Source organism: Populus trichocarpa, chromosome 9 (assembly GCF_000002775.5).
Source record: "Populus trichocarpa isolate Nisqually-1 chromosome 9, P.trichocarpa_v4.1, whole genome shotgun sequence".
Taxonomy (NCBI): Eukaryota; Viridiplantae; Streptophyta; class Magnoliopsida; order Malpighiales; family Salicaceae; genus Populus; species Populus trichocarpa.
In genome coordinates, this window is record NC_037293.2 from 4,700,658 (window position 1) to 4,714,378 (window position 13,721).

Genomic DNA, 13,721 nt, shown 5'->3' on the forward strand with positions numbered 1-13,721 from the left:
AATATGTGGATCGATGGTCTAAGGATTGAAGAGATCCACAGAAATTCTTTGATTAGATAGATTCATGAGGACTTGCAAGTGATCAAGACGTGATCATGTTTACTTGTTCCAGCTCCAGAACCAGACTTTCCAGTGCGTAATCATGTTGAAAGCTACTGGCACTTGCTAGCAATTTGCAACAAAATCATACTGGTAAACTTCCAAGTAAAAGACATGTTTATCGTTTATCGGCAAATTAAAATTATTAAAAAATATCTTTTTAATAAAAAATAATTTAAATAACATTTTATTGAATAACAAAACACACTTCTTGGCTAGTCAATGATCGCTCGCTCTCAAGTTCTTGGTTTGCTTTCTAAAAATTACCGGTTCGAGTTTTATAAATTTTAGAGCCACTGAAGATTTACATGGTCGTTAATTTCAGAACCCGTGAAATTAGTCGAGGTACACGCAAACTGACCCGGACAATCATATTAAAAATTAAAAAATTGATCGCTGATGTTGATAATTAAGAAAATATATATATGGTTTGAGGTAGAATATATCTTTTTTATATATAGTTTAAGTGAAACCCTGCTCATTATATGATTAAGTATCAACACTAAACAAGATTAGCAGGATCTTAACTTATCTCCAAAGAATAAATTTGTCACCAAAATCTTACCTAACTATCATCCATGTGAAAGATATAGTACTACTTTAATTGTTATAGAAGAGTATTGATCTTCAAGAGACTGGCTTGTGTGCTTGGATACGAGTGGCATCGTACGCAATAGGGTTGAGGTAGGATCTCCTTTGATATTTCAAGGGAAGGTGGCTACTTGTCAGTGTGATTTTACCCGGATTATGATGTATTTTAAAAGTATATTTAACATAAAAAAATATTAAATTAATATTTTTTTAATATTTTAAAACATTATGCAAATATAAACATAGGGTCAATTCTGTTGTGCCAAAAAAGAAAAAAAAAGACAGCAATCTTATCTAGTTATCTAAGGGGATCAAAAGATTGTAGATTTCTTCAAGTCTCTATCTCTCTCAAGGGCTTGGAAGTTATTATATCCATGAAGATCACGCCTAGGGAGGACCATTGGTTGGAACTTGGAAAAAAAGATGTGAGTTTTCTGGGGTTTTAAGCTGATGTGACTCTACAGAGTAAGAGGGCCGATTTATCCGCATTGCTTGGTAGGGCACACGGCACAAATTGGAACGTCCACTTAGGATGCCAAGTGGACCCCACGAGACACTTATCCATTTGCCTTGAAAAGATGACATAATGCAGAAAGATCAGAGGATGTGAATCAATGAGGAAGAGAGTTGCGGAGAAAATCCCCACAAAAAGAGATTTTTTTATATATATAAAGTAGTAGTAGTGCAAGAGTGAAGCTTCCTTCCTTCTTTTCTTTCTCTTTTTCAAAGTGATGAAGGCACATGGGCGGCACAATCAGTGCCGTCTAGTGTAGGAGGGATTATGTATATATCTGTGTCTGCTCTCTTACTCTCTCCAAGATCTTATCCAAGTCTTTCTTGCAAGCTAGCTAGCTAGGTGGTGGTTGATAGAGTTACTTGGGGAGGTAGTTTTGTACTTCAACTGGTCAGGAAATAAGATAATGGACAGTAACAAGCAAGGGGCTTGTTTTTCTTCTTCTTCTTCTTCATTCACAGCCGATCTTTTTGGCACCACTGAATCAGCACCAGTATCTTCAGCTGGGATTTTTGCTTCTATGTTTCCACCTCCGTCTACGGTATACTCTGACACTAGTTATATATTCCATCCTCATGTCCTTTGTATGGTTTTTCTTTTGTTAATGTTATCTTGGCCAGAACTTAAATTTCTTGTGTAGAAAGCTCTGCTACTTTTGAATGTAACTATGTTGTTTAATTATGGATACTTTTGAAGTTTGTATTTATATGCCACACTTCATGCTGTTACGTGGGTTTGACTTCATTTAATAACTGGGAAAAGAACTGTAAAAATGAAGGGAAGGAAGGTTTATATTTGTCCAACTTGGAATTCTTATCTGATTTTATTCTTAGTTTAATGGCTTCTTAATGTAAAAGACTTTTCTTAAATATAGATATAAACTATTTCATCTTGAATGGAAGTATGAAGATCAACTTTTTCACTAGCCTCTGCTTTATATAGAGCATCTTCATATTTGTTGGTATCTATGCTTATAGATAGATGGATGCTAGCCCTAAGTTTGCTTAAACTTGTGTGAACACCTCCGTCAGAATTCGGGCCACCGTCTAACTTGTTTTCAGGATTCAGGTTGTAGGGAGGAAGTCTTCAGGCTCTGAGGTGACAGGATCTTGGCAAAAACAGTCCTATGGAAATCAAGCGTGGTACCCCAAACAAGGATCTCCAGGTTTGTGATTAGCTCTTGTTATATCTGACTATATTTCTCTTTAAGAACTTCCATTGAGTTTAGAAGAACTTGTTCTGTCCTAATGCTCACTGCATGTAAGACCTTTTTTCACTCCCAGACAATGCTCTTGAACTGGTCAAGTGCTTGTTGGTGCATATAGAGTTTTCATTAATTCTGTTCTATTTAAAAGAAAGGCTAATTTCCTGATAATCTGTCTGTTTCCTAATAATAAATTAGCCAATAGCCAGGCTGCAAGCTATAGCATGCCAGACAAGGACAGAAATTCAGTTATCCAGGAAGAAAGAGTGGAACCATGTCATCTAAGTTCATCCCTTTACTACGGTGGACAAGAAAACTACTCTCAATCCCCAAGTACTCAAATGGCTGGATCATATCCCATAGTGAGTCTTTGATTAGTTGATGACTAATTCAAAACACTATGTTGTGATATTTTCAGCATGATAAAAGTAATGAGATAATACATCAAAGTAAATGTACTAATGTACTTTGTGAATGAATTAGTTCAAGAAAGATGGGGGAGAAGATGATCCTAACGGCAGCAACCCTCACAGTGCTTCCAGAGGAAATTGGTGGCAAGGTATTATGCTGCAGAAGGGCCTAGAAGTTTACTAACTGAAGCTGCTGCTATAGACTATAATTTACAGTTCTGATGTGCTTTTCTGCAGGTTCGCTTTATTATTAGGACCGTGCTTCCCTTGGCAAATGAACTCTCCACCTATTTTTTAAGGTACATCAATTCACTGCACTCCACTCCACATGGAATTACTATAGTTGTAGGCATTAGTAAGTGTTTTCTCTTTTGTTGTTTCAACACTTAATTCTGCAGAATTTTAACAGATAGTTATAAGCCTCTTTCACTTTTGGCAATTCAGATAAAAGTTGTTTCATTTCCTCTTGAAGCAGAAGCATGTTTCTTAAAAATATTTGATAGTACAGCAAATGTGCACATAATACAATGATTGTGGTGGTTGTATTTTTCCAATACCCTCATTTATCCACAAGGAGGGAGCGTGGTGATGATTAAAGTATTAAACTAAATCAGCTAGAGAGATGTGATCAGACTTGCAGATAGAGAAATCGTGCTCTGAGTTGAGAAACTATAAATGAACTTTCTTCGTGGTTGTTTATCTAATTTATTGTTTTATCTTGTTTATTTTGCAGGAATTCATGAAGCCTATGTGATAATTATGAAAGACATGTGTAATAATTAGGTAGCTGACATGGAAAGATACTGTCAGCTATTTGTAATGGTTTTTAACAAGGGCCAAAACCATCATGAATTCATGTCACATGATTTCGATAGTTGCAGTGTCAATAATGTTCAGGAAGCTGCACAACACTCGCTACCAGTTTCTGCTCTTACCTAGGCTGTTCAATAAGGTTCAAATGCATTGCATTGAATTTTAGCGTCTTGATATCCAACTCTTAGTTTGTCAAGTTTATGCGTCATTAATGATGTTTGTAGAAATATATGAAAGGTAAACACAATAAATAAGCTCTCAATCTTCTTATAATTGGATACGCTGAAATTTACAGCTTTGAACCATCAAGTTCACATAAGTACATTATAAATTGCTCCATGCTCCATTAGATAAATCATTCGGAAGTACTTACTGCTAGTGACACTCCTTTTAAATTCTCTAAAAATGAAGAAGATAAAGCTATTCCAGTGCCAAAATTGTCAATCAAGTTGTCAGGCAAAAACTTTTAGTTCATACAGATGTGAGGGTATCACAGTTGCATACAGAAAATAACCTCTCTTAGCTTTGGGTTGCGAAGTTCATTTGTAAAGGCATAGTTCTGCAGCAACTGCAAGAATAGGTACCTTGTGAATTGTGATGAGGCCATGTGGTCATTGATTTGTCTATGCTCGAGGCTTAAGTAAATCTGCAAATTCAAAAACAATAGAAAATTGTGAGGGAACAAAAAAGACAGGAACGAGTATCAGTAGCAAATCACAAGCCAATTTATCTTCATGAAATCATCGGCAATGAGCAATTACAGTGCTTAGGAATTGTCACAGAAACTTTTGGCTTTGCTGCAGCTTTTGTGGATGTTTAGAAAGCATAAATAATGTAGTATGTTTTTTGTCCTGCTTTCTTCTTAAGGATTTATCCTCTTCGCTCCCTGAGTACGAACCAGCATCACCTTGAACGAAAAAAAGAAGGAATCTTCTTTTGATTATTGCATTATCAGGTCTCTCAAAAATTGAATTTGAAATGATGCTGCTATCTTAATTGAATGGAGATTGGTATTGACAATAATCCTCTCTTTTGCTATTGTCGTTTGATATGCAAAGGAATAGCCTTTCATAAGCAGCTGCCATTTTCGTGGCAGTGAACAATTGCAACCCTCTCTGCCTAGAAGCTTGGCCTTTCATCTCCAGAACTCTTCTGCCATCTTCCCAGACCCTATAAAGTGCATTTTTCAATGAAACTACCATAGGTGAAAATGTATAACCTATTTCTGTGCTAACAATCACAGATCCAGTAATGCTGGCTACCCTTGTGGACATCACTGACTTACCAGAAAGCATTGCTTCTAATAAAGTATGATCCAATCCCTGTGCTCGAAGAGTTGGGTTTACAAAAATATCTATTGCATTATAGAAGCTCGCCAGCTGAGCTTGTTCCAATGGTCCCAAAACTAGTGTATTGGTCCCAAGATCTCTGTATCTATCACCCCAAGGACCATCTCCAGCAATCAGAACAATGGTGTTTTCACGAAACGTACCATTTTCCACAAGCATCTGCTTCAGAGCTTCAAACATTAAGGGGTGTCCTTTATCCTTCACTAGCCTCCCTGCCATGCCTAAAACCAAAGATCTACTCTTTGCAACCCCAAATTTCTGCTTAAATGCCTCACCTTTAGAAGGATCTGGCTTGAAAATCTCCTCATCCACACCATTGAGAATAACATGAACTCGTTCTTCTGGGATCATATAAATCCTTCTCAGTATATCTCCAGCATGATCACTAGTAGCGACATGGTGGGCGTAGTGTGGAAAAAACCTGACCTCTTCAACAACCTTGGTAATTCTTTCAGTCAACGCATATGCTTGTTGTTCATCAGGATTCCGAAGAAGTTCTTGAATGATGTCAGTATGAATGGTTTCATATGCAATCCCATGCCAAGTAACCGCTAAGTTGGTGAGGTTCCGTGACCGAGTATGCAACAGCCCAACACTTTCAGTGTGGACTATGTCAAAGGCTTTCCCAGTTGAGTTTTGAGTTTGAAATTGCTTCCAGACAATAGCTTGGTCCAGATAACCAGCAGCTGTTGGTTTTGAGAGGTGGAAATATAAGTTGCTCATCGGATACCTAGGGAAGGAGGAGTTGGAAGGAGAAGTGGTGAAAATGTGAAGCTCATGCCCTCTTTTGGCAAGAGCAAGATGAAGGGTCAGGGCATGCCGCTCAAGTCCACCTGCAAGAGATCTATGGGGCCATTTCTTGACAAAGAGTGCGATCTTAAGATATTTTGAAGGTAGTTTTGATGGAAATGAAAGATGATTCCATGCCGAAGGGAAAGAAAGGAGATTAATGGGTTGGTTTTCCTTCTGCGATATCATTTGGTTACTGTAGCGGTATGAGCTAGAGCATTGAAACCAAAAGAGGAATGAGACAAATGAGAAAGCAGATAGCAGTGCGATGATGAAACAGAGACAACGAAAACTGAAGATAGTAGCCATGGAAATGTCAAATGTGAGTTTTGATGCTACTGAACCTTTTTTCTTCAGGAAACTAACATAAGTAATAGGCACAGCATCGATTTAAAACATGAAAGCAGTTATGAGATGAGGAACCAAAAGGAAGGATCAATGCAAACATAACCAAGAAACTGACAAAAAAGCATTTTTTTAGTGTCAAAACCAGTTCTTGAATTGAATTGAAAGGCACCTGCACATGGGTTCTATCAGGAGTAGTACAAGAGATGCAAATCCCAGAACCCATCCATTTTAGAGAATTGTTTATGGGTTATTTCAAAGGAAGAAAAATTTTGGTTAAGCAATCACAACATGGATTGGCTACAGAGATTAAATTAGCCTGCATTGATTTCCTCAACTCGTTACTATATTGCAATAAAACAAATTTCACGCCATTGTCACTGCCAACTCCCTGAAACATGGCAACTTTATACAAGCGACAGCAAGAAGCATTCCCAATACAAAATGCAATTAAAAACTGTGAAATCCAACAATACAATGTACCTAAACCATTAAATCACATCTAATAGCAGAACTGAGGACGGTACAATACTGCTTGTCGATCGTAGAAAGTCAAGTCACTGTTTTTAGGTTAAACTAAAGACAGTTTCTTAGGAAACGTCATATAAGGAGCGCTTAAGTGTGACAAATTGCAAATTTTATATCTTTCTACTCCACCAATTCCAAGTTAAGTATAAATGGATTAAGATACACACTCAATCAACAAAAGTAAGCATCTTTCACTCAATTTTTTTAATCAAAGATTCTCAATTTTTATTTACTAGTTCACTTTCCAAGAGACCAATATAGGTCCATCTCACAACTTTTACAATGTATTGGAAACAATTCATTGACAGCAAGATCAAAGAAAACAATATATATTCACATAGTAGCTAGCTAATTAATTCTTCAAATCTCCCTAAGCTAGCGCGCAAACGCATAAAGCATAAGAAAAACATATATTACCGAAGCCGAAGGGACCAAAATAACCAGAGGAGTAACCGCAGCAAATGTATGCAAACTCCCACAGCCCAGAACCCCCAACTTTATTTGCACCAAGTCCACCAAAGCCATCATCAAGAACCCGCATCCAAAAACCGACCCAAACCCAGAAACCAAAGTCCCAGCCCGTAAAGCCACCAAGTTAACACGAGCCAGGGGCGCACTACGCACCACCCCATCAGAATCATCATCTTTGTTAGTATCAAAAATCTTGATGGTTTGCTTGACAGCCAAAGCAATGAGACTGGAGAAGAGAAAGGAGCTGAAAGAATAGACGTGAAAAGCAATGAGATCCTCGACGATGGAAGAAGAGGCGATGCAGGAAGTATCAGTGATAAGGGTGGTTGTGGGGTCAGGTGCCGTGGGGTACCATGCAAGACCAAGAAAGAGTGCTAAGGTGAATAAGGAATTTACATTGACGATACCATCTAAGGCCATTATGTGGATTCTGGTGGTTGTAATTGTATGATTGTTACGTGACATTTGCGGAGAGGACGGAGGAATAGTGGTGGTGGTGGACCTGCTGGTGGTGTTGGAGGAGGAAATACAATGCAAAGAGCATGTATTTGTGTATATAGAAGAAGGATCGTTGAAGATAGGAAGTTAGGGATATCGTATAATGTTGCCTTGTTTGTGATAGCGTGTCTTTTCCGGCAAGGCAAGGGAATGATCGAACCGTGAAGATTTTGGAGTGTTGAGTGAAGAAACCAAAAGGCCACAACACGCTTTCATTGTTAAGACACAGTTGTACTTTCACTGTGTGGTTGATGATGCTTCAGTGCCTTTTCAACGACATGCCGTTTAGTGCTCGTGTAGTGTATCCATACATAAAAACGACTTCCAGCCTGTTTGTTCTAGTGGTGTTACGTGTTTTTTTAAAAAATTAATTTTTTTATATAATTTTGATGTATATATATTTAAAATAAATTTTAAAAAATAAAAAATATTATCTTTTTAATATAATTCTAAATAAAAAAACATTTTAAAAAACAATCATAACCTTAATAATAATAATAATAAGATAGCAAGTAAAAAGAGATGGAGTTTATGCATAAATCATAATAAATGCATGAAATCTCTAAACAACACACATGAAAAATGAAAAGAAATGTAGTATAATTTTAAGATTGTTTGTTTTTGTGTTTTAAAAACATTTTTAAAAAAAATATTTTTTTGTTTAAATTTTTTTATATTTTAAATCATATTAATATGCTGATGTTAAAAATTATTTTTAAAAAATAAAAAAATATTATTCTAATATATTTTAAAAAAAAACACTTTAAAATTTAAAAACTACTGCACTCGCAAATACATCTTCGCAACGTAGACGTAACCTGTAGTGGCTTGATATACAGCATACATAACCTTTAAAATTAAACTGTTTAGCTGTGTGTTTCAACCTTTGTTTCGCTAAATTTTGATTTTTTTTTTTTGTTAAAATTGAGTGCGGTTTATATTTTTTGGATCGTTTTGATGTGCTGATGTTAAAAATAATTTTTAAAAAATAAAAAAATATCATTGACATGTATTTCGGCACGAAAAGCTATTTGAAAAGCAACCACTACCACACAAAATAGGCATTTGGACGCTTGGCAGCTGGCATTTTAATTTTGCGACAGCCTAAGTCCTCTCCTTTCAAAATGAACTTCAATTACAGTTAAAAATTTTCTATTGGGCAAGAATTTAATTAAAGACCAATCATAAAACACCAAGTGTCATCCAATTATCCGTAATAAAGAATTTAGTGGCAATTGGAGTTGTTTATAGATAAAATAAATAATTTATCACGAATTTGAAATGTCAAACAGCTGATTATGGTATATTCATCATAAATTAATATGGCAAAGACTTGTCTCCTTAACCTAAACTCAGTCGAAGATTAGATTCATAAGTTAACTCATCATCCTAGATCATAGACCATATAAAACTCGAACCGGCCAGTAGGTTTAGATTAGGACTGAATTAAAAAAAATGATAAAATTCAATTGATCCGGTCAAAATTAAGCTCTCAACTCGTTGATTTAAAAATAAAATTAGTCGAAATAATATCGTTTTGATTTTTAAAAAAAATTAAAGGTTGATTATCTTGATTCATGACTCAAACCTTGTCTCAAATCAGTTCAATGTATAGTTTTACAACTATGAGTATGACCGTAGGTACTTGGATCAATCACACTTGTTTGGGAGTGTGGCAGCGGTTGTTTTTCAAAGTATTTTTTCTCTAAAAAAAATATCAAAATAATATTATTATTATTATTATTTAAATTTTATTTTTGATACTAACACGTCAAAATGATTTAAAAATATTAAAAAAATAATTTCAAGTAAAAAAATTAAATTTTAATAATAAAAAAAAGGTTAAAATTCATTTTCAAACACCATGAAAGCTTAAAACCTGAGAAAACCGGTGGTGGACCGAATAAGATTGCAAGACTCGTCTCCTCGACATAAATGACACAAGGAGCTATCCGTGTCGATAAGATTTGCCGATGGCCCATTTGAGAGCCAATTTGCTTCCCTTTGAGAAATCTATCTAATATCTATGTTCCTATTTTTTGTCATCTTTTCTTGAGATTCAGTTCGTCACAAGAAAAACTAATGGAAACTACCAAGATTGGCAGATGCATGCGGGGTTCTGTTACCCAAGGACTTGTTGAATTGCAGGTTTGACTTTTTTGTCCTAGCGACAGATTTACTTTCTGTGAGTGGGTTAAAAGTTTATTTTTTATTGGTAAATATATTATAAAAATATTTTTTATTTTTTAAAATTTATTTTTAACATTAATATAAAAAAAACTAAAAAAATCAACAATTTTTAAAAATACAATTGGACTCAATGCTACACACCACCAAAGTGACCATTCATGATGTCTTGGCTTCCACTAACTGTACATTAGTGTTTGATTATTTTTCTGAGATATAAAAAATAAAGATAATGAAGACAAATATTTACTTGCTTGAAAAGACAGATAAAGATATAAAAATAAATTTGTTTTTATAATAATTTTGTAGTGAATTTTTGTACTTTCAAAATAAAAGGTACAAAGACGATATGTTTATAAAGATAATATTTATATTTTTTTTATTCCTAAAATATCCTTGTAAAAAACTTTCAATTTCAAAATTGTTTGACTAAGACATGTAAAAATAAAAATAATTATTATCATAATTTTAAAACTCAACTTGGGGGTCGATCTAGGGCAAAGTCTGGGTCACGAGTTGGGTTGACCCGAATCAATGTAAGAATAAAAATAGTTATTATTATAGTTTTAAAAACTTAATCAAGATTCGACCTGGGGTAAGACCCTGGTCACATGTTAGGAGGATCAACCCGAATTGATCCGGGTCAATATAAAATAAAAGTGATTATTATCGTAGTTTTAAAACTTGATTCGGGGGTCAACCCATGGCAAGACCTCGTTCACGGATCGGGAGAGTCAACTCAGGTTGACCCGAGTCAATGTAAAAATCAAAGTTGTTATTATTATAATTTTAAAACCTGACTCAGTGGTCAACTACGGCAAAGCCCAGGTAAGAGGTTGGGAGGGTCAACACGGGTTAAACCGAGTCAATGTATGGATAAAAATAGTATTATCATAGTTTTAAAACCCGACTCAGGAGTTGACCCGAGACAAGGTTCAGGTCATAGGTTGGGAGGGTCAACTCGGTTAAACTAAAATTTTAAATTTTTTCTTTCAAAAACATCAACGGGTTTTTAACCTGTGTTTTATCCCGAGTTGACCTGAGTTTTTGACTGGATCAGGTCGAGTCAATTCTTTCTCTATTTTTTTTTAAACTCGGACGAGTTCATGCCTCGGATCAACTTGTCAAGTCAATCCTAATTTTATAACTAGGGTTGATATAATATTATTAATTTCAACACTCAATATAAACTAAAGTAAAAAAAATATTGAATTAATTTTTAAAAAATATATAAGTTTGATAACAATATATATATTAAAGGTAAAATAAACTTTTTTATATTTTATTTTGTCTTGTCCACCGTAACAAAAAATATAAAAAGACAAACACTTTGAAATTTGTACTGCACATCAATACTAAACACAATTCTATCTCAATCTCATTTTCTATCTTGTCTTCTATTTCTATTGTCTTTGTCTTTTTTGTCTCAGGACAGTAACCACACGCTACCAACAAGATTTCTCTAGTTTGTTTTTTGTTTTGAAAGATACTATGCTCAATCCCAACTGATTTCAAAAACCTAAAGGATGTGGCCAAATCTCTATATAAATATTGTGTTTTATTGTTAATTGGAACAGTTAAAAAAAAACAATTTTTCCATTCACATAACAAATCAAATGAACTAGTCTTATAGGGTTAATAAGTCTTTTCACATGTTACATTTATCATTCTTGAATTGTTTGGGGGCAACATTGACTTTTTGCAACTTTCTTGAACAATCAAATTACTTGATTGCCCTTGAAAGCAAAAATAAACAATTAACTATGGTCTAGGAGCTATTTTGATATTTCAATTTTTAAAGCACAATGTAGTGATTCTATTACCCTTAAAATTAAAATATTCAAAGCTTGATGATAATGGTTTATTCATCATTTCATTATAGTTTTTTCATGATAATTATTTTGTTATAGGGGCAATGTCATGTTTTGATGAATAAAAGAAAAACACAAAAGTTGTTGATTGGAACAGTAAAAAAAACATTTTACTCTTCAAAAAAAATTAACACATGAACTAATTTTAGAGGGTAAATGAATCTTTTCATAGGATATATTTATCATTCTTGAAATTTTTTTAAGGTAGCCTTGTTTTTTGTAACAAAAATTTGCATAGTTAAATTACTTGTTCGCCCTTGAAAGAAAAATAACACTTAACTATGGTCTAGGGGCTATTTTAATATTTCATTTTTTAAAGCACGGTGTAGTGACTCTATTGCCCTTAAAATTAAAATTTTCAAAGCTTGATTGTAGGGGCTTACTCATCATTTCATAATATTTTTTTCATGGTAATTATTTTGTTATAGGGGTAGTTTCGTGTTTTCAAAAAATAAAAGAAAAACAAAAAAGTTACTCACGTGTTAGTCGTTCTATCACCTTCGGACAGCGTGTGCGACTTACTCTTTTGGTCAAAACTGTTGTTCTACCTTATCATTCAATTCATCTCAGCATTCTCCTCTTCCCTAGTCGGCAGCGTGTGGTCAACGGACCATCGACAACCTTTTTTTCCTTCCTTTCAATTTCCTCCTAAAAATTCATGTCTGGCCATCCAAATTTGCAGATTAACCTTTCGTTTTTTTTTCTTTAGATTTGATCCCTTCTTTTTATTCCTATTTGTTTTATTTAATTAATTTCTAAAATTGAATCTTTTTTTTTTTCATTTTCATCCTCTTATAATTTTGTAGTCTGTCATATTTGGTTCCTATTTTTTTTATTTGAGTTGGTTTTTGAATTTGATTTTTTTTTCCGGTTTCACCCTCCTTCACTATTTTTTTTTCTTCTTTCAAATTTGATTCTTATTTCTTATATTACTATTTGTTTTTGCTTTGACAAGTTTCTAGATTGATTTTTTTTTTATATAATTTTATACTTCAACATTAAATTGGTTGGAGATTGGACTTTTTGATTGAGCCTAAATATGAGATTTCATGGGTTGTGATTTTAAAAAATTAGCCCAAATTAGGAGATTCGTCTGGGTTTGCTTTGCTTTCTATATTATGAAATTAGGGTTGATTTTTTTATATATATTGTTAAATTAACCGAACTTATTAAACTCTATGAACCAAATCTTGGATTTTTTTTAACTTCTTTAGAAATCCTGGCGTCCCCTGGAATTTGTTCTTCTTAAATTCATAAAAATTTAACATGCCCTACAGCATTGCGCCAACCACCGATTTAAATTTACTCAAGTCACTTTTTAAAAAAAGTTAATTTTTTTTTCGCTTTCAACCTTCAATATTTGATTCATTATAATTGGGTTTCGTAATTTGTTTTGTTGGGGGTTCTATGGTCTTATCACGATTCTATACCCCGGATCGCGAGTTTCATATGTTAATTATGGTTAGCCTGGTCAATCTAATGTGTCATCGTCTTGATATTTTTTTAAAAAAATATATCATCCAACAAGTCATCATTTTCAGAATTTTAAATGTGTTTTAACCGGTACACATTAAATCTTTTATTTTTTAATATCTTTATATTTTTTTAAGGTTGAAAAAAAAGTGATCCAGAATTCAGACCCATGGCATAACACAGGTAAAAAAAAATTAGTTAAACAATAACCCATGCAACTACATCATTGAGATGGTTAAAAAAAAACAGTTAATTTTGTTTTTATAATATAAAAAATTAATTAAAATGTCATTTTTTAGATGCGTATAAACCATGGGGTCCACTATAAAAAAATTAATAAATTCTTTTTTTTTTTGTAAGAGAAAAGAATAAAATTATCGATTTATTAAATAAGTCATCATTATGAGAAATTATTAGATATGCCCTTATCATAGGTATGGAGATTTGGTGCTACGTATCCCACCACTCATCCATGGTTTAAACATCGGTATCAGGGAACAACAACTAACAAGCACATGAGATTTTCTATGGAAATAAATGAAATTATTAAATATGTCAAGAGTTATGCTCCGTTTTTTC

At 33.8% G+C, this 13,721-nt stretch overlaps 3 protein-coding genes across 6 annotated transcripts; 1 reads left to right on the plus strand and 2 right to left on the minus strand.

Annotated features, from left to right (window-relative positions):
- The first annotated feature begins 1,292 nt into the window (after nt 1–1,292).
- Nucleotides 1,293–3,904, plus strand: LOC7478740 (uncharacterized). 2 transcript variants are annotated; one of them, XM_002314108.4, is made up of 6 exons: nt 1,295–1,745; nt 2,273–2,369; nt 2,607–2,770; nt 2,892–2,967; nt 3,056–3,117; nt 3,552–3,904. In XM_002314108.4, the coding sequence occupies exons 1-5, from the start codon at nt 1,611–1,613 to the stop codon at nt 3,070–3,072; spliced, it is 489 nt and encodes a 162-aa protein (XP_002314144.1). In that variant the 5' UTR covers nt 1,295–1,610; the 3' UTR covers nt 3,073–3,117; nt 3,552–3,904. The 2 variants fall into 2 exon arrangements, with proteins under 2 accessions (XP_052311936.1, XP_002314144.1); XM_052455976.1 differs by lacking the exons at nt 3,056–3,117; nt 3,552–3,904 and having other exon boundaries at nt 1,293–1,745; nt 2,892–3,032.
- LOC7481513 (uncharacterized) lies at nt 3,883–7,195 on the minus strand. 3 transcript variants are annotated; one of them, XM_002313378.4, is made up of 2 exons: nt 7,060–7,195; nt 3,883–5,980 (listed from the first exon to the last, which is right to left on the minus strand). In XM_002313378.4, exon 2 carries the CDS (start codon nt 5,956–5,958, stop codon nt 4,624–4,626), a length of 1,335 nt encoding a protein of 444 aa, XP_002313414.3. In that variant the 5' UTR covers nt 5,959–5,980; nt 7,060–7,195; the 3' UTR covers nt 3,883–4,623. The 3 variants fall into 3 exon arrangements, 2 of the variants coding, with proteins under 2 accessions (XP_002313414.3, XP_024464432.1); XR_008060173.1 differs by lacking the exon at nt 7,060–7,195 and having other exon boundaries at nt 4,061–4,277; nt 4,393–6,673; XM_024608664.2 differs by lacking the exon at nt 7,060–7,195 and having other exon boundaries at nt 4,599–4,801; nt 4,917–6,673.
- LOC7468603 (uncharacterized) lies at nt 6,842–7,954 on the minus strand. Its single transcript, XM_002313377.4, has one exon. It carries the CDS (start codon nt 7,576–7,578, stop codon nt 7,018–7,020), a length of 561 nt encoding a protein of 186 aa, XP_002313413.2. The 5' UTR covers nt 7,579–7,954; the 3' UTR covers nt 6,842–7,017.
- Nucleotides 7,955–13,721: the final 5,767 nt, after the last annotated feature.